At 42.6% G+C, this 19,375-nt stretch overlaps 1 protein-coding gene across 2 annotated transcripts; it reads right to left on the bottom strand.

Annotated features, from left to right (window-relative positions):
- Positions 1-1,501: 1,501 nt before the first annotated feature.
- On the bottom strand, positions 1,502-18,180 carry ATP23 (ATP23 metallopeptidase and ATP synthase assembly factor homolog). 2 transcript variants are annotated; one of them, XM_012469790.3, is made up of 6 exons: positions 17,979-18,180; positions 13,915-13,960; positions 12,222-12,303; positions 7,135-7,272; positions 5,378-5,461; positions 1,502-2,264 (listed from the first exon to the last, which is right to left on the bottom strand). In XM_012469790.3, exons 1-6 carry the CDS (start codon positions 18,163-18,165, stop codon positions 2,061-2,063), a joined length of 741 nt encoding a protein of 246 aa, XP_012325213.2. In that variant the 5' UTR covers positions 18,166-18,180; the 3' UTR covers positions 1,502-2,060. The 2 variants fall into 2 exon arrangements, with proteins under 2 accessions (XP_012325213.2, XP_021530988.1); XM_021675313.2 differs by lacking the exon at positions 17,979-18,180 and adding an exon at positions 17,838-17,918.
- Positions 18,181-19,375: the final 1,195 nt, after the last annotated feature.

The raw sequence follows: 19,375 nt of genomic DNA, 5'->3' as shown, positions 1-19,375 counted from the left end.
TTTCTTTAAGCTCTCTATTTCCTTGAATATTTCTCCCTTCACTTCTTGTATCATTTTTTGGATTTCCTTGCATTGGGCTTTGCCTTTCTCTGGTACCTCCCTGATTAGCTTAATAACTAACCTTCTGAATTCTTTTTCAGGTAAATCAGGTATTTCTTCTTGGTTTGAATCCATTGCTGGTGAACTACTGTGATTTTTTTGTGAGTGTTAAAGAACTTTTGTTTTGTCTTATTACCATGATTAGTTTTCTGGCTCCTTCTCTTTTGGGTAGGGTCTAGGGCTGAAGGTCACTGTTCAGATTCTCTTGTCCCATGGGGTGTCCCCTTGATGTAGTACCCGCCCCTTTCTCCTATGGATGTGGCTTCCTGTGAGCCAAACTGCTGTGATTATTGTCTCTATTCTGGGTCTAGCCATCCAGCAAGTCTATCCAGCTCTGGGCTGGTACTGAGTGCTGTCTGCACAGAATTCTGTGATGTGAACCATCTATGGGTCTCTCAGCCTTGGATACCAGTGCTCTATTTTTGTGCTGGTTGGCCTCCTGCCAGGAGGTGGCGCTTTCCAGAGAGCATCAGTTGTGGAAGTGTGGAGAAGTTGTGGTGGTCAGGGCTCTAAAACTCCCAAGATTTCATGTCCTTTGTGTTCAGATACCAGGGTGGGTAGGGAAGAAACATCAGGTGGGGGCAGGGCTAGGTGTATCTCAGCTCAGACTCTCCTTGGGCGGGTCCTGCTGTGACTGTTGTGGGGGCTGGGGGTAAGATGCCCAGGTCACTAGAGTTGTATATCTAGGAGGATTATGGCTGTCTCTGCTGAGTCATGCAGGTTGTCAGGGAAATGGGGCAAAGCTGGCAGTCACAGGTCTCACTCAGCTCCCATGGAAACCGAAGGGCCAGTCTCACTCCCACCATGCCCTCCACCTGCCCCAGCCCCAAGTCAGTTTGCAGGGGGTGGGCAAGTCAGGCTTGAAAACTTGCCCCAGGCTACCCGCCACCCAACTGTGAAAGAAAAGGGTTTGGTTCTTCCCCACCTGTGGATTCTGCACACCAGATTTGTACCTCCCCTGAGTTCTGGCCAGGAGGCTTCTCACTCCATTCAAATTGTTAAAAAGTTCAGTTAGAAATTTCCTCCTCCCTGTGGAGTTTTACCCCTGCTCCTCTGGCTGACCTCACAATGGATCCCTGTAGTGCCAAGCAGGAATGGGCTGCTTGGGGACCCAGCAAGCTCCCAGGACCTTTCTGCTGCTTGCTCTACGCCTGTATTTCACTCATCTCTCTAAATTGACTCAGCTCCAGGTAAAGTCAGAAATTTTCTCTCACTAACAGACCTTCAGTTTTTCCAGTGGGGGTGTGTGTTCAGGAAAGGAGGGTCTCCCTCTCCCACTTCTGCAGTGGGGCACTCACAGTATTTGGGGTGCTCCTGGGTACTGCAGGAGCAGTCTGCTTCCTTCAGATGGTCTGTGAGTCATCTCAGTATTGCTGGTTTGTTCTTGCAGTCAATCTGGAGCTAAAATTCGAGCACCACCTTTATTGAGAAGAAAAAAAAAATCTAACCAGGACTGTCCCCAGAAAATTAAGCCATGTGGATTCCACATCTATGATAAAAGAAGAATAGGGAGAGGATGGCATTGACACTGAATGAATTATTTCCAACTTTCATCATAACAACAACAACTGTCCTACAATGAGATCAGTATACATGTCTTTACATTTAACGTAAACACCAACAGTGGTCACCTATCAACATCATGGAAGAGCACACTTCACAGGTTTCATAATCAAATTTTAAAATAATCACATGTAATAAAAACAAATCACTAAAATACAAAAATGTAATTTAATTATTTACTAAATGGTTAGCTATAAAGATAAAATTTTTGCCTTGGAGTTTAAAGAAATTTCACTTTTTGCCATAGTTACTTTTTCTGATGATATGCTAGAATCACAGACTTCTCTGTTTTATCTGGATTGAATGGATTGTTTACATTTTATGTTTGTTCACTTGAGAACCAAATTTTTTTTTCTTCATGATGATGGAAGTTCTGTATTTATAAAATGTCATTGTGCTCATATATTTGAATAATACCGATCACGGTTTTGAAAGTCTCTATGAGCATATCTCGCATAAGTCTTGTTATGTGGGATCCTTCCAAAAGGTTCATAGTCATTGAAACAAGATTCAAAAACTTCATCAACAGCATTTTTAGCTACTTCTTTGCTGATATTCCTAACAGCCAGGATAGAAAGAGTAGCTCTGTCTCGCACACAAGTCTAAAAGGAAAGAAAAGCATGAGACTTTAATTTTATATAAACATTTAATCATGAAATAATACATTTTATTTAATGTCTGATAAAATTAATTTCCTCTCATATTATTTTACCAATTTCTGTCATTCCAAAGAAGAAAACAAGATGAACAAAGATACATAACTCTTAAGGAGAATTTTTAGCTCAATCTAAAATTATTTAGGCATAAGTAAGACCTTCTCTATTTTCTCATCTTTCCTACTAATATAAGCAGATGTCATTCTCAGAAATTCTAGGTAGTATCTGCCAAACAGTATCTCCCAGTTTGCAAAATCGCCAAAAGAAAAGGTCTATAAGGTTCTGATTGACATTTTTGATAAATAAATTTAAAATATACTTCACTTCTGTACATCTCTTTCTTTTCAGTTGACCAATGCTAGATAACTTTTCCTTTGAGAAGGGCAGTCTTCTCTGGAGGCAACAGGAAACCATACACATATCCAACCAAACCTGGAAAGTACCTTTATTTTTTAGGCGGGGGGGGGAAGAATTAAACAACTTTTTTTCCTGACTGTTCTTTACACAGATATTAAAGTTCTGTTTCTGCCAGGTGCAATGGCTCATGCCTGTAATCCCAGCACTTTGGGAGGCCAAGGCGGGCGGATTACCTGAGGTCAGGAGTTCGAGACCAGCCTGGCCAACATGGTGAAACCCTGTCTCTTTTAAAAAAAAATAAAAAATAAAGTTCTGTTTCTAAAATAATAATTTACCTAATGTTTCATAGTAATAGACTAGAATTTCTCAATACTCTAATTTAAATATTTAATAAATATAAGGCCCTGCCATTCCAATTCTTGGAGAGCTTTTAATCCATTTATTTCTCCCCAGGCCCAAACTAAAACTAAGAAGAATGGCATTTGACCTTTTCCTAAAAATAATCAAACACTGGTTTGGATGGCTGTGCATCCTAACAATCTTCCATTTTCTTTGCATGTTCCCAGTTTTTCTTTGGCCTGGTCAGTGTGCTCAAGCTGGAGATACTCACTAACATTGGAATACAGTGTTTCTCAATCTAAATTTTACTAAACACTGATTAAAAAAAAAAAAAATACACCCCAGGCATAAAGGAATAAGAAAAGGAAGAACCATTTGAAGCCAAAACAACAGTTGCTAGAAAGAGAAAATTTCTCCCCTTCAAAGATAAAAGATACCAAAAATTTGTCTTCTGAAGCCACAGGGTTAGGAAACACAAGTGTAGACCACAGATTTACTTCTTTTCAGATATAATAAATTTCTGTTAAAGTAAAGGTATGACTGTGCAATTTTATAATTGGTAGCCGTACTTGCTGTTTCCATTCTCTGGGTACATGCCGTACAAAGGCAGGAACTGCATTCTCTAAGACCTTCTCCTCAGCCACATTCCTACTACCTCCACATATTTTCTGTTCAATTGCTGTATCTATTTATTTTCTGCTGCTGCTACCCAATGGTAAAAAGAGGAAAGCTTCTCTTTCAAAGACTGTGTGCATCTCAAACCCATTACAAAACTAGGTGAATGAAAAAAAAAATTCATGCTCTATTTCTTTATTATATCAATTGATTTTTTAAAAATTGGAAAATAATATAAAATTAGCATATTTTTCTGAAAATAGAGTATACATACAACTTTTTTTTTAAAGGAATTTTTTGCCAGGCGCAGTGGCTCATGCCTGTAATTGCAGCACTTTGGGAGGCCAAGGCAGGCAGATCCCTGGAGGTCAGAAGTTCAAGACCAGCCTGGCCAATATGGAGAAACTCCATCTCTACTTTAAAAAATACAATATTAGCCGGGCATGGTGGCACATGCCTGTAATCTCATCTACTCAAGAGGCTGAGGCAGGAAAATCTTTTGAACCCAGGAGGCGGAGGTTGCAGTGAGCCGAGATCGCACCATTGCACTCCAGCCTGGACAACGGAGAGACTCCATCTCAAAAAAAACAAAAAAAAAATTTCAAACTCTATTGACAAGAGCAGACATCCATGAGCTATGCCAGCACATGCTTTAACCACATTATCCTCTTCTCTAGGGGCATGCTGATGTGTACCCCACTTCTACCCTCTCCACTGAGATCCAGAACACAGAACTCAAGGGCACAGAAAACATGCAGCACAAGACAAGTCAGTGGCATATCACTAATCTGACCTGGCACAGGCTGAATACCTCACTGTCCAGAGTAATCACCCTTTCCAGGCAGCAGGCTTTTCTTCTTGCTCCCATTCACTAAGTTCACAATTTCTCTGAGTAGCTCACTGTGACTTTCCACCCTCCACCCCAGAGTTGAGTTACTCTCTTTTCCAAAAAACCAAGGGCTTTCCTGTCGTTCCAAGCCTATCTTTTTTCATCTAGTTGGAACTGATATCCTGATGCTCACATACTTCACAAACCGGGTCAGCAGGCTCTTACTATAGAAAATCACTGACCAGCCTTTCTCGTAAGTGTGGACATTGGGCAGAACTGCTCACATTCAGTATCAATCCATAAGTTCTATACTTCCTCTCCCCACATCCATCTAATACAGATCTCAAAGGCTTTCTAGCAGGATAATCTTGCCTTATAGCTACCTCTTGTGCTTTTTGTTTTTGTTTTGCTTACACAAACCCTTCTCAGCTAAGCTCATCATAGTCAAGTCTGCACCAAGCCAAAGGTTTTCTGTCACATTACATAGCCTTTACAGGTGCACTGAGACATAGCCATAACCTGTGCAACAGCACACTCTCTGTTCTGAAAGGGATTACACTTTTTGTCTCCAGAATGCTATGGTAGAAAACAGAAGTCAAGAATTGCTAGCATAACAGTAAGACAGGCTGTGATTTCAATTCCATTCATTATCCACCCCCATCAAAAAGTATCCCAGGTACAAGATCTTAGCCCCTTTCATTATTAAAATCTCTCACACACTCATTGACTCACATAGCTTGCCCATAATTATAAAGTAGAACTGAATTCCATCTACTTTGTTTAAATGGTACATACTTTGTATTCTTTTCATATAGGAAGTTCTTTCAAATTTCAAATACCGAATGTACTTCTCATTTCTTTATTCATTATTTCCACTCGTAACACTCTGGAGAGTAGGTGATTTCATGTTAGTTTTTACCTGGTGGTGTTGTTTTAATCCAAAATGGAACCTGAATATTTCATTTACAAGTGAGCAGTCTCCACTAAGGTTAGCAGCTCGAACCTATCAAACAGAAGACAAATAAAAAGAAAATAAACGCTCATGTTCTATATATCTTTATAATATCAACCTATGTTTTAAAATTAGAAAAGAATATAAAATTTGCATCTTTGTCTGAGAAAAGAGTATTTGTAAGACTTTTTCTTAAAGAACTTTTTAAACTCTGCTGACAAGAACAGATATCTATGAGCTATGCTAGACAATGCCAAATATGCTGTAGAGACGGGGAAAAATTCAATCGCCTACCAAAGGAAATTTTCTAAATTTCATGCTGTAGCTTTAATGACAGAACTCATTTCTTTTGGGACCAAAAGTCAGAGAGCTAGACCTCAGAGTTAAAATACACACACTCAAGAAGATGTAAATACTTGTAGAAATTACCAAAAGTACTTCAAGAATGCATCTTGAAATAAACAGTTTCAGCATGAGCTTAAAATTGAATGCATTGATATCTGAGACACTTTGAGCATATGACCCTCCCAACCCTAGCCCCAACCTCTCTTGGAATTTCCCTCAAACTGGTGTAAGTTCATGACCTTCCTCTAGGGACTTGATTGTCCTGTGAAAAATGAAGCAACACAAAACACAAAGAATCAAGAACATTCCAAACTGATCACGCTATGAGCATGACAGCCGGAAATTAGCACACATTTTCAGATTTACTACACTTCAATGAATGAAAAAGTCTTAAAACTACCCATATAGATTCTACAGACAGCCTCACCACATTTTTTGCTAATTCATTGCAAAGAGAATGGCCCACTTCTTGTTCCTTCTACAATATCATGGCCTCATTCCTCTGAGGAGCTCAAAGTACTTAACACACTTTAACTAGCTAAAAGGCATTAATTCTCACAGCACTCAAGAGAGAGACCTATTTAAAAACTCAAGTTTCAGTCTATTCTCCAAATAATTGGAATTATAATTAGATGCAGGAGGACTACATATTAATTTCAAGAGAAAGGGAAAATAATCTAAGTTACAAAGTATAGGCTTGAGATTTAGATTATTTTAATTAACTTTTCAATTAATGACATGCAAGTATATGTATATGCAGAATATGCTCTCTCTAGGACCATATTCTGAGAGCAATCCAACGTGCTTAGTAATAAATACCTTTTTATGTTGTATTTTGGAGATGAGCATGTTTTACTCTAGGGCAAGCAAGGAGCTCTATGGAAGGCAGCCAGGCAAGCCAGTTAGAAACACTGGTTGTAATCCTGCCTCTGCCACTTACTAACTTTGGAATCTAAACAACTGTCTCACTTTCCATATACATCAAACAGGGACAATAATAGTATAATATCTATCTAAGTGCATTATTGTGAAGATTAAATAAGAATCTATGCAAACAGAACAGTATTTGGAGCATAGCCCTCAGTAAATGTTAATTAGTATTTTTTCATATTATAAAACATATTCAATAGGAAAAAATTAACAGCTTATTAAAGTCAGTCATCACTATTATTAGGACTTAAATAATATAGTTAAGAGAATTCTAAAAATATACTTTAAATTCCTCTAGCTGTATATCAAAAATTATATTCAATGATAGTTAAAAACAGAAACTCAAGACTAAGGTAGAGGAATACATTTAAATAAATTACACAAATAAAATATTCACGCATAGAGGGTTCTGGGGAAAAATGCAATAAAACTCATACAATAAAACTCACCTCTGAGCATGCCAAGTGTCTGAGGTTGGTGAACCAGTCGACATGGGCACGACAATGATCAAATGCATGAATGAGCTCGTGGGTGACCACTCTGTTCATATGGGCCTGATTACGGATATTATTCTGACACAAAACTATCTAGGAGACACCAAATAAGGGAAGTTCAGTGATTTCTAAAATCTCCTTTCATAGACTCGATCTTCTCTCCCACACGACCTCCCTTCTCCCCCAGAAGTGAGGGAATTCACCTGCCTGGAATGCTTCCACCCACTCTTCTCCACTGACAACACATCTACCCACTGGACAAGTCCCAGTCCTAACTGTACACTCTCCATTTGCCTCACCCAATGACTAACTTCTCTCTTCTCCTCTCTCTGGACTACAATAGTACTTAGATTGAGGACACGTATGCATGTACCATCCTCACTGAGCTGATCATACTAGTCTGTCTCAGACTCCACAGCATTACAGTTAAGACACTGGGCTTTGGAATGAAGCAGATAAATTCAAATTCCAGCTCCAGCCCTTACTAACTCAGTAACCTTGGGCAAGTTTCTTAATCTCTCTGTACCTCAGTTTCCTCAACTATAAAAAGGAGATAGAATACCTACCTCATAGAACTGTGAGAATTAAATTAGAATATATTGTAAATACTTATCAAGTTTCTGAATGAGCATTGAATGAACAAGGAATGACCACTACTGTCTTCATTTTACTAGAATGAGGAAAAATGCCAGGGAAAAGTCCTCAGAAAGACTTTCAGAAAGAAGAGCAAAAAGCCAACAGCACACTGAGCAGGGCCCTAAAAGATTTAGTAAGACACGAGGGATCCTAATAGTAATAGCTGCCATTTGTGTACTACTGCCAGACGCTGGGATATGTCCCAGATATTTATATATTTATATATATTCATTCAACATCCATTGATTCAACTAATACTTATTGAGACCTATTAATAGATTTATAATCTACTGATGGAGATAGAAATTAACCAAATATTTACCAAAATGTTTAAATACATGCAATGACAGCTGTCATGAAGAAAAGCCCAGGTTGTCATGAGCATATATAATGTAATACGCTGTAATCCCAACACTTTGAGAGGCTGAGGCAGGCAGACTGATGGAGCCCAGGAGTTCAAGACCAGCCTGGGCAACATAGCAAAATCCCATCTCTACCAAAAATTAAAATTAAAAATAAAAATTAGCCAGGCGTGGTGTCACATGCCTATAGTCCCAACTACTTGAGAGGCTGAGGTAGGAGAATCACTTGAGCCCAGGAGGCTGGTGCTGCAGTGAGCCAGGAACATGACACTGCACACTCTGGCCTGGGCAACAAAGGGAGACCCTGTCTCAAAAAAAAAAAAAAATAAGAAAGAAAGAATCCCTGACCTGGTCTGGAGGTGAAGAAAGGCTTCTCTGTGGAAGGAATAGTTGAACTGGTATCTAATGGATGAACGGAAATGAAATTTGAGGTGCAGAGAAGAAGGGAGTATTCTAGGTAAAGAGAAAAACCTATGCAAAGGGTAGAGGGAGGGTTGAAGGAAGAAAATGCTTGAGAAGCTAAAAGGAGAGCCCTAGAGTTGAAGCACAGCAGTGGGGGTGGTAGGCAACAGATATGGCTGGTGAGGTCGGGGGGCCACTCCCTGAAGACCTCGTCTTTACCCTAAGAGCATTGGGAAGCTCTGAGGATAAAGGAAATGAAACAGAAGACTGCTTTTGTTTAATTTTGCTTTTATCCTTTTAACTGTAGTTGGAAGAATAGGCAGGAGATGGCCAAAACTGGATGCAGAGAAATTAGCTGAAGGCTAATATTCTAGGCAAGAGAACAGTACTTTAGCTAGACTGGTGGAAGTTGAAAGAGATACTTAGGAGGTAAATCAGATAAAATATAGTGATAGAATATAAGAAAGGAATCGGGTATCAACGATGATCCATAAATTTCTGGCTTGGCTAACAGGATTGACGGTAGCACCATCCACTGAGATATGCAAAACTAGAAGACTGGGTTGGGTGGGGATAGGGGATGGTAAAAATCATGAATTTGGACTTAGACATTTCAAATCTAAAGGGCCTTTAAGACACTTAAGCAGGCGGGGAGCAGTGGCTCTCACTTGTAATCCCAGCACTTTGGGAGGCTGAGGTGGAAGGATCATTTGAGGCCAGGAGTTCAAGACCAGCCTGGGTAATACAGTGAGACCTCATCTCTACAAAAAATTTAAAAAGTTAGCCAGGTGCGGTGATTCATGCCCACAGTCCCAACTACTCAGGAGGCTGAGATGGGAGGATCGCTTGAGCCCTCCACTGCAGTTCAAGGCTGCAGTGAGCCATGATTGCACCACTGCACTCCAGCCTAGGCAACAGGGCAAGACCTTGCCGCAAAAAAATTCTTTTTCATTAAAAATATAAATAAATAAATAAAAAGACACTCAAGTAGAGGTGTTAAATGGGCACTTGGACATATGGAATGTGTAGTTCTTAAAAGTGAGCTTTGATCCCAGAAAATTAATGAGACCTCCTTGGCAGAGAACAGAGTAAGAAAAGAAGGGGCTCTATGACCAAGGATTGAGGGACTTTGATATTTAAGTGCTGATAGAGGAAGGCAAGCTAGCAAAGAAGTAACCAGAAGAGTGCTGTATACTAGAAACCACAGAGAGACAGTGTTTGGCATGAACAGCCGAAGTCAAGTGTATACACACTCTGTGATCCAGTAATTCTGCCTCTTGGGCATATACCTTGGAGAAACTCTTGCAAATGTGCACCAGTAGTGAAGTTCAAGAATATTCATAGCAGCATTGTTCATAATAATAAAGTTGGAAACAATCAATATTAGAATAAACTGTAGTATAAACACACAACGAAATAAATACTATATAACAGGGAAACTAAATAAACCAGAGAGGTACACACAACAACATGAAAGAATCTCACAAATGTTGAACGTGGGAAGTAAGTTGGAGACCATCTGCTGTACGATTTCATAATACTACAAAATAATACATGAAACTCAAAGTATTCCATGCATAAAGCTCAAAAGCAGGCAACTAAGTAACACATTGTTGGATTGTATATGTAGATGGTAAAGCCATTCAGAAAAGCAGGGAATGGTTACCACAAAAGTCAGGATAAGAAAGGGAAAAGGATCTGATTCAAGAGGACAACACAGGCTTCTGAAGTCCTGGTAATGTTCTTTTTCTCTAATCTGGGTGGCAGTTACAGAGGTGTGCACTTTCTTATTACTGAAAGTGTACATATAGGTTTTTTTATCCTTCTGTATGAGTGAGATGCTTCATAATAAAATTTTCATTTAAAAAATAGGCAGGGCGCAGTGGCTCACACCTGTAATCCTAACAGTTTGGGAGGCTGAGGCGGGTGGATCACCTGAGGTCAGGGGTTTGAGACCAGCCTGGCCAACATTGCAAACTCTGTCTGTACTAAAAATACAAAAATTAGCCAGGCATGGTGGCACATGCCTGTAATCCCAGCTATTCGGGAGGCTAAGGCAGGAGAATCACTTGAACCCAGGAAGCAGAGGTTGCAGTGAACCCAAATCGTGCCACTGCACTCCAGCCTGGGTGAGAAAGTGAGACCCTGTCTCAAAAATAATAGCCGGGCACAGTGACTCATGCCTGTAATCCCAGCACTTTGGGAGGCCAAGATGGGCAGATTGTGAGGTCAGGAGATTGAGACCATCCTGGCCAACATGGTGAAATCCCATCTCTACTAATATACAAAAAATTAGCCAGGCATGGTGGCGTGTACCTGTAGTCCCAGCTACTTGGTAGGCTGAGGCAGGGGAATCGCTTGAACTGGGAGTAGACATTGCAGTGAGCCAAGATCATGCCACTGAACGCCAGCCTGGCAACAGAGCGAGACTCCATCTCAAAAAATAATAATTTAAAAAACAAAAAATTTTTAAAAATTAAAGGAAAGGGTGCCCAACTATGTTCAACACTGCTGAGAATTAGGATGAAAGTTCAAGATGTACACTCTATTTAACCCTGGGGGGACGGGAACGGGGGTGAACTTATTCAGAGCCATTTTGAGGGCTATAGGTATTGTGATTACCAGCTTACAAATGAGGAAACTGAGAAGAAAAATAACTTGCCCAAGCCCCACAGATAATAAGCAGGGAAACTAGGTTTGAAATCAAATCTGATTCCAAAATCTAGACTTCTCATCCCTGTTCTATATTGCCACTTCCCATGATTACTATAAAAAAGTTATCAATAACCTAAATACGTATAAAATTCTCCAGCAGGAAACAGGCAAATATAGTTAAGTGTGAATTATATATTAAAGTGTGAAACAGTTACTTATAACACCACCATTTACCCTCATCACATGACATTATCTACCACCTCCAAGATTCTGTCGAAACCCTCTGATGACTTAAAACTAATAATAAAATTTATTGAATGCTTACTATGGGCCAGGCACTAAGATAAGCAACTCTATAAGAGATATCTCATTTAATTCTCATAATCATTCCATAAAATAGATACATTTATTGCCCATGTTATACAGATAAGAAAATTCCCCTAATGAAAATTTTCACAAGCACTATCACCATGTAAAGGTAAAACCCTTTCATTTAGCATTCAAAGACTCCCACCATATGGCTAACATTTCTTTCCAATCCTGTTTTCCCTTATTCCCCACATGTTCCTGCCCTCCAGATAAACTAAACAATATGCCATTGTCTACACATGCTGTGCAGTTTCCCAGCATGCACTTTTGCTCATGCTACCCCTGCTCTGCCCCTAAGGAAGCTTTACATCTTCTAGTCGAATCAGTTGGCACCTTTCAATCAATCACATCACTGTCCCATTGTGGTAACCAAACCCATCTAAAATGGTTTAGCCTGCCTCATTTTATAATTATCTGTGTTTATGTCTTATCTTCCCTGTGAGGCTGTAAACTCCTTAAGAGATTTTAAGAGTAATCTCCTTAGAGTAAGAATAACTAATTCATTTTTTTAGTCCTACACAAAGTCTACCAAACAGAATACTGAGCACGTGGACAATGCTCAAAAAATACCAGCAGAGAGTGTTAAAGGGAAGGAAACAATTTGGCAATAATGCCTACCTGAGATGTTGAAGCATCAAAACCTCCACTGACATTCCCATTACAGTCTTCGCAAGAAAAGTGTCTATCTTTGTTAACAGCACTAAAAGGCAAGAACAGATTAAAGAGACAATGTGTGTAGGTGGCAAACAGCCCTGGGCCAGGACTCAGGAGACCCTCCACCATGCAGTAAATCCCCTCCACCACTAACACATAGAGAACCTTGGGAAAGAAAGAAACTTAACACCTTCAGGACTCAGTTATCTCATCTGTAACATAAGGAGATTGTAGGCCGGGCGCGGTGGCTCACGCCTGTAATCCCAGCACTTTGGGAGGCCAAGGTGGGCGGATCACGAGGTCAAGAGATCGAGACCATCCTGGCCAACATGGTGAAACCCCGTCTCTACTAAAAATACAAAAAAAATTAGCTGGGCGTGGTGGTGTGCGCCTGTAGTCCCAGCTACTCGGGAGGCTGAGGCAGGAGAACTGCTTGAACCCAGGAGGCGGAGGTTGCAGTGAGCCAAGATCATGCCACTGCACTCCAGCCTGGCACCTGGCGACAGAGAGAGACTCTGACTCAAAAAAAAAAAAAAAATGAGATTGTATGTAAAATCCATCCTAGTTCAAATTCTGTAGATATGATTCCATAAAGCATTTGTTCAACTGATTATGACCATATTGCAAGTACGCTGGAGTTCCTGCCCTGGGGCACGAATGTTAAGAACTGGATGTCAAAAGTGACTTCCTTTAAGCCCCTCAAAGTTATACAACATCTGCAAGGTTCCCACATAACAAGCTGAGATTTCTTCTCCATTAAAAACAATGCTCAGGCTGCTGTAGCAGAAAGGCCAGGATTGGTAATTACTTACAAGAAAATTTTGAGTACTGTCTTTACTAATAGGGTGAATGGTAAAAGCTGGAAAATGAGTTGGGCCGGCACAGTGGCTCACACCTGTAATCCCAGCACTTTGGGAGGCTGAGGCAGGTGGATCACTTGAGGACAGGAGTTCAAGGCCAGTCTGGCCAACATGGTGAGACCCCCATCTCTACTAAAAATACAAAAATTAGCTGGGCATGGTGGCATATGCCTGTAAACCCAGCTACTCAGAAGGCTGAGGCAAGAGAATTGCCTGAACCTGAGAGGCAGAGGTTGCAGTGAGTCGAAACAGCACCACTGCACTTCTGCCTGGGCAACAAGAGCGAGACTCTGTCTCAAGAAAAAGAAGATGAATTAGGGCAGAAGATGTCCAAAGAGAACAAGGCTTGCTTGGAGACAATACAGCCAATTACCTCCACTTACCCTATGGAAAAGACTTCATGACCTCAGAGAAATTTTAAGCAGTTCTCTTAAAAAGAGGGCCAGGTGCAGTGGCTCACACCTGTAATACCAGCACTTTGGGAGGCCGAGGCAGGTCAATCACAAGGTCAGGAGTTCAAGGCCAGCCTGGCCAAGATGTTGAAATCCCATCTCTACTGAAAATATAAAACTTAGCCAGGTACGGTGGCAGGCACCTGTAATCCCACTTACTTGGGAGGCTGAGGCAGGAGAACTGCTTGAACCCAGGTGACGGATATTGCAGTGAGCTAAGATGATTGCACCACTGCACTCAAGCCTGGGCAACAGAGTGAGACTCTGACTCAAAAAAAAAAGAGAACTTGGTTTTTGTTTTCAGCAGCCAGACTGCAGAGCAGCACTTCAAAAAGAGTTACTTACCAACCTGAGTGTTTCATAGCATCAAGCAGAAGTTTGACATATGGATCTAAAAAAGATATTGAGTCAATTAAGTAAGTTAATTGGAAAAGTAGCACCAATTAAACTACCCAAATAGCAGTATATTATCAAAAAGAAACTCACAGGTCAGACACAGTGGCTCATGCCTGTAATCCCAGCACTTAAGGAGGTCAAGGTGGGCAGATCACTTGAGGCCAGGAGTTCAAGCCCAGCCTGATCAATATGGCAAAACCGTGTCTCTACTGAAAACACAAAAATTAGCCAGGCATGGTGGCCCACGCCTGTAGTCCCAGCTACTAGGGAAGCTGAGGCATGAGAATTACTTGAACCTGGGAGACAGACATTACAGGAGCTGAGATCGCACCACTGCACTTTAGCCTGGATGATAGAGTGAGACTCTGTCTCAAAAAAAAAGTAATCTTATCTTAAAATTAGTAACAATTGAAACAAGAGGACAAGCTTAAGTTAACATCAAAGCAAATTTGTACTGAAATAAAACACTAATACAAATACCAAGATGGTATTACTAAGCATCTCAGACAATATCAAATATGCTTTTAAAGTTCATTTTTAGTTCAATGATCAAACACAATGTATTACCAAAAGACTGAGGGAATCTAGGGCCACATTCCTAGAAGTGAACAACAGCATAGTACCTAGATTTGAGGAAGCCAGTAGCCACACTGTTCTCTATCCTGGTCAGACCATGCTGGCAACACCATGTCCCATGCTGAGTACTACCACACTCTAAACGGGACCTGCCACTGAAGCTCTTCCACAGGGGATGGTGACTAGGATACCATGGGACTATTTTCAGTAAGAAGCAAGAAAGGATTTGGGGGGGTGGAAAGGAGATAGAAGACTTAACTAGGACCACAGTAGCTTCAAGTATTGAAGGGGTGGGATGTGGGACTAGATTCAGTTAATATTTCTTCAAACGGCAGAACAAGGACCAAAGTGTGGAAGTTACATGTGGCAGATTTCAGCTCAGCATGAGAAAGGATTTTTCTCCAACAGTTAAAGCTGGTGAAACAACAGACAGTAGATTGAAAGGGCCTCAAGGAACAAGTAACTATGCTCCAGGAGAGATGTGTGGAGTATCTGGCCAGCAATGGCACAGAGGTTTTCCTGTAAGGGGACGGGGAGGCCTTGATGATTCCTGAGGGCCCTTCCATGTCTGACTCTATGGTCCCGTGACTACTACAGGAAAGTGCAAGGAACCTAAATGTCTCTAATATTAACTTTTCACATAGGCATCTTGTCTGAGAGTATAAATGCACAGCAAATAATATGACGTAACCCCAAAAAAGAGAAAAAGAAACTAAGGTTTAAAAAAAACACTGAAGGCAAAAATAGGCGAGTAAAAGAAATGTGAGAAGAGACCGGGTGCAGTGGCTCACGCCTGTAATCCCAACACTCTCTGAGGCCGAGGTGGGCGGATCACGAGGTCAGGAGTTCAAGACCAGCCTGACCAACATGGTGGAACCCCATCTCTACTAAATATACAAAAATTAGCCAGGTGTGGTGGTGCACACCTGTAATCCCAGCTACTCAGGAGGCTGAGGCAGGAGAATCGCTTGAACCTGGGAGGCAGAGGTTGCAGTGAGGCAAGGTCGTACCACTGCACTACAGCCTGGGTGACACAGCAAGACTTCATCTTAAAAAAAAAAAGTGTGGCCGGGCATGGTGGCTCACGCCTGTAATCCCAGCACTTTGGGAGGCCGAGGCGGGTGGATCACGAGGTCAAGAGATCGAGACCATCCTGGTCAACATGGTGAAACCCCGTCTCTACTAAAAATACAAAAATTAGCTGGGCACGGTGGCGCGTGCCTGTAATCCCAGCTACTCAGGAGGCTGAGGCCGGAGAATTGCCTGAACCCAGGAGGCGGAGGTTCGGTGAGCCGAGATCGCTCCATTGCACTCCAGCCTGGATAACAAGAGCGAAACTCCATCTCAAAAAAAAAAAAAAAGTGTGAGATGAGAAAGGCAGGTATAGGTTACTGCTTTACTAACCTGCCCCTTGCAAGAGTGTTCACAGCAGAATACTTATTGTTAACAATTGAGTGAATACTAGATAGCAGGCACCATATTAAGCGCATTATTATTCACGCAACTAAAAGAATTTTACAAAGTTAAAATGGTTTCAAAAGTCTGTAGTCCTTGTACTTAAAAATGCTGTCAACATCGTGGTTTAGTACTTAAAAAGGACCTGCAGCAACATTTAGAATAAATCTGCTTTGGTGGAAAAAAAAAAAGTCTCCCATGAGGCCTGGTTTCTGCCACCATGCCCCACCCAGGGATAGGATTTTAAAGCTGCAGGTTGACAGTTTAATACCAGCAACAGGCCCTCTTAGTCACCCTCCCCTTGGAAGATCAAGGCCCATTGATTCCTACTGAGGTTCAGTTCAGCACCCCACCTTCCTCACATCCTGTCTATTTCCACTCTTCCTCCACTGTGTGGCCCTTCCACTGTAAAAATAGCTACCATTTATTCAGCTCAGCTCCTGATACGCTGGTACTTTACATTCATAAAATCAATACTTTTTTTTTTTAGACAGTCTCGCTCTGTTGCCCAGGCTGGAGTGCGGTGATGCAATCATAGCTCACTACAGCCTCAGCCTCCTGGGCTTAAGCAGATCTCCTGCCTCAGCCTCCCAAATAGCTGGGACTACAGGCATGAGACACCACACCCAGCTAATTTTTTTATTTTTTTGTAGAGACAGGATCTCCCTATATTGCCCAGGCTGGTCTTAAACATCTGAGCTCAAGCAATCCTCCTGCCTTGTCTTCCCAAAGTGCTGGGATTATAGGCAAGAGCCACCATACCGAGACCCATAAAATCTATTCTTCACAACAACCCTCAAAGAGACATTTTTCCACTTCTCTTTTTTTACAATTAGGATAGTGAGGATCAGAGAAGTTAAGTCACTCTTCCACACCTGCGGAAAGGGATCGGCATTTGAACCCACATCTAACTCTGCAACCCACACTCTTTCCACTTCTTCCACTTTGAAGCACCTTCAAAGCGGGGTGCTAACTCATCTTTGTACTTCACCCCACCAGAACCTGGGAGGCACTCAATATATATTTGTACAGTAAATACGGTATCATCATTCTCTCCCCTCTTACCCTCTACTCCCCTTCCTCCTCCTACCTCCCTGAGTCTCTATAAGTAGGTAATCCCAAGAAGGCTGTAAAATGTTTGGGTGGTTGATTTTTGAACTGTGACTGGCCAGCTATAAAATAGTAAACTTGCTTTGGGACAAGTATGTTTAAGTCTGATTTTCTAAATGTATCTGAAAGTAAACTTAGGAAGTCTATGTCAATGTAAAAGAATTAAGAAATCTTCTCTAGTGCCATGTCTATAGGACTGGAGAGAAATCTGTCAATGGGTAGGTGTGTACCTGTTTAACCCATAGCAGTCTTTAACGTTTTTGGGGTCGCTGGCCTCTTTGAGAATATGATGAAACCATTAACTCTCTCCTCCCCAAAAAAAATGCACTTAGGCATACACACACACACACACACACACACACACACACACACAATTTCACAGACCATTTCAGGGATTTCTACGCTCTGAGCCCATTCATGCATGAAAGGCTAAGAACCCCTTCCAAGGAAAGGCAGGTTTGCAAAACTGTTGTTTTTGCACTGCCAGCCGTAGGTATGCCTTAATTAACCTGGCTGGCTCTTTAAAACTCTGCCTCACCCTTACTCTGAAGTCACAGTGTAGCTACATAACTTATGTAAGAAATCGGATGATCTGTCAGAACAGTGGGTGACAGAAAAGAGCAAACTCCTTCCACAAGCCAAAAACAGCGATGAAAAGGATCTCAGCGCCTCCTCTAGTGGGGAAACTGAGGCCCAGGCTCCCAATCTAGCACCCATGATGCCCAATCTGCCTAGAGTCTGTGCTGAACCCGGCTCATTCAGCCCTGAGGCTGAACCTGCAGCCTCTGGCCAAGTGTTGCCCAGGCCTCTCCTCGCCCACCCGGTCTCAGACCCACTCTGCCGAACACCACTCTCCAGGTCATGGCTCCTACTTGTTTCCAGCGTCCTCAGGAGCCTAAGCTGGCACTTCTGGTTGCTGGTGAAGAAGCTGGAGAGGAACCCTTGCTGGGGATTCCCCTGGGCCAGACGCTTAGGGAAGACCTGGCAAGAGACGTGCTGCTGCTGCAGCTGCTCCCCTGCGGCGGGGCCTGACCCGCGCACGTCCGGAGCTCCAGTCATGCCGCCAGCAGACCGCGCTGCTGCTTCCTCCCAGCTCGGGAGGCTAGAGAGAGACAGGGAAAGGTAACCTCCCTCCCGCCCACCCGACCGCCCAGGAAGGCCCTCCTTCGGCAGGGAAGAAGGGCAGCAGGCTGGGCGGTAAACGTTAGGCGGGAGGGGACTTTTGAACCTGACGGGAAGCGCGGGGGCCGGAGCGACAGGCGAGGGGCGGGGCGAGGGGCGCCGGGCGGGGCAAGGGGCGAGGGGCGGGGCGGGGCGAGAGGCGAAGGGCGGGGCGAGAAACGCGGGGCGGTGCTGGGCCAGATGCTGGCGCTCGGAGCTGAGTCCTGCGACTTCCCTTAAAGGCAACACCCGGGCTGCAGTGGGCTTCGCTGCTGCCCACCCAGTGTGGATGACAGGTCTTTATAAGCGTTGTTCTGCAGCCTCCTGCTGCCTGTTGAGCTGCTACGGGTGTCCTGCCTCCTCGCAGACACTCCTTCCTCACCTCGGGGCGAATACTGGCCACTAAGTGCTCTTCTGCTGCTGAAGGCATCGGCCATCCACCCACTCCCTGCCATCTTCACGGGCAGGCCAGTTGTCATCTCTAGCCCCCACTTTCCCGACCCCTGCCATCCCTCAGATCCACTTTGCCCAAGGATGCCTCAGGCCATATTGAAAGTAGTGTTTTTCCAAGAACAAGGAACCAAACACCGCGTGTTCTCACTCATAAGTGGGAGTTGAACAATGAAAACACATGGACACAGGGAGGGGAACGTCACACACCCGGGCCTGTCCGGGGTGAGGTCGGGGTGTAGGGGAGGGACAGCATTAGGAGAAATACCTAATGTAGATGATGAGTTGATGGATGCAGCAAACCACCATGGCACATGTATACCTATGTAACAAACCTGCACATTCTGCACATGTACCCCAGAACTTAAAGCATAATAAAAAAAAAAAGTAAGTAGTGTTTTTCAGAAACGTTTGAAAACTATAAAGAATGACAAGTCACATCAAAATCCTCAAAATGTAGGACCAACTGTATCTTTTCTGCCCATCTGTACCCATTCACTTACCCTACTCTTCTGCCACCCCAAATAACTCATTAATAACAAAGTGCACCATGTTTGTTTCCACTTCTCAGCTTTAACTGTTATTTGTTTGAGACCAGCCTGAGCAATATAGCAAAACCTCCATCTCTACAAAAAATTAAAAAGTTAACCAGACATGG

The sequence above is a fragment of the Aotus nancymaae genome, unplaced genomic scaffold (genome assembly GCF_030222135.1).
Source record: "Aotus nancymaae isolate 86718 unplaced genomic scaffold, 86718_ANA_hifiasm-v0.15.2.pri h1tg000016l, whole genome shotgun sequence".
Lineage (NCBI taxonomy): Eukaryota > Metazoa > Chordata > Mammalia > Primates > Aotidae > Aotus > Aotus nancymaae.
Note: the sequence above shows the minus strand (reverse complement) of the source record. Positions and strands in the feature narration are given on the sequence as shown.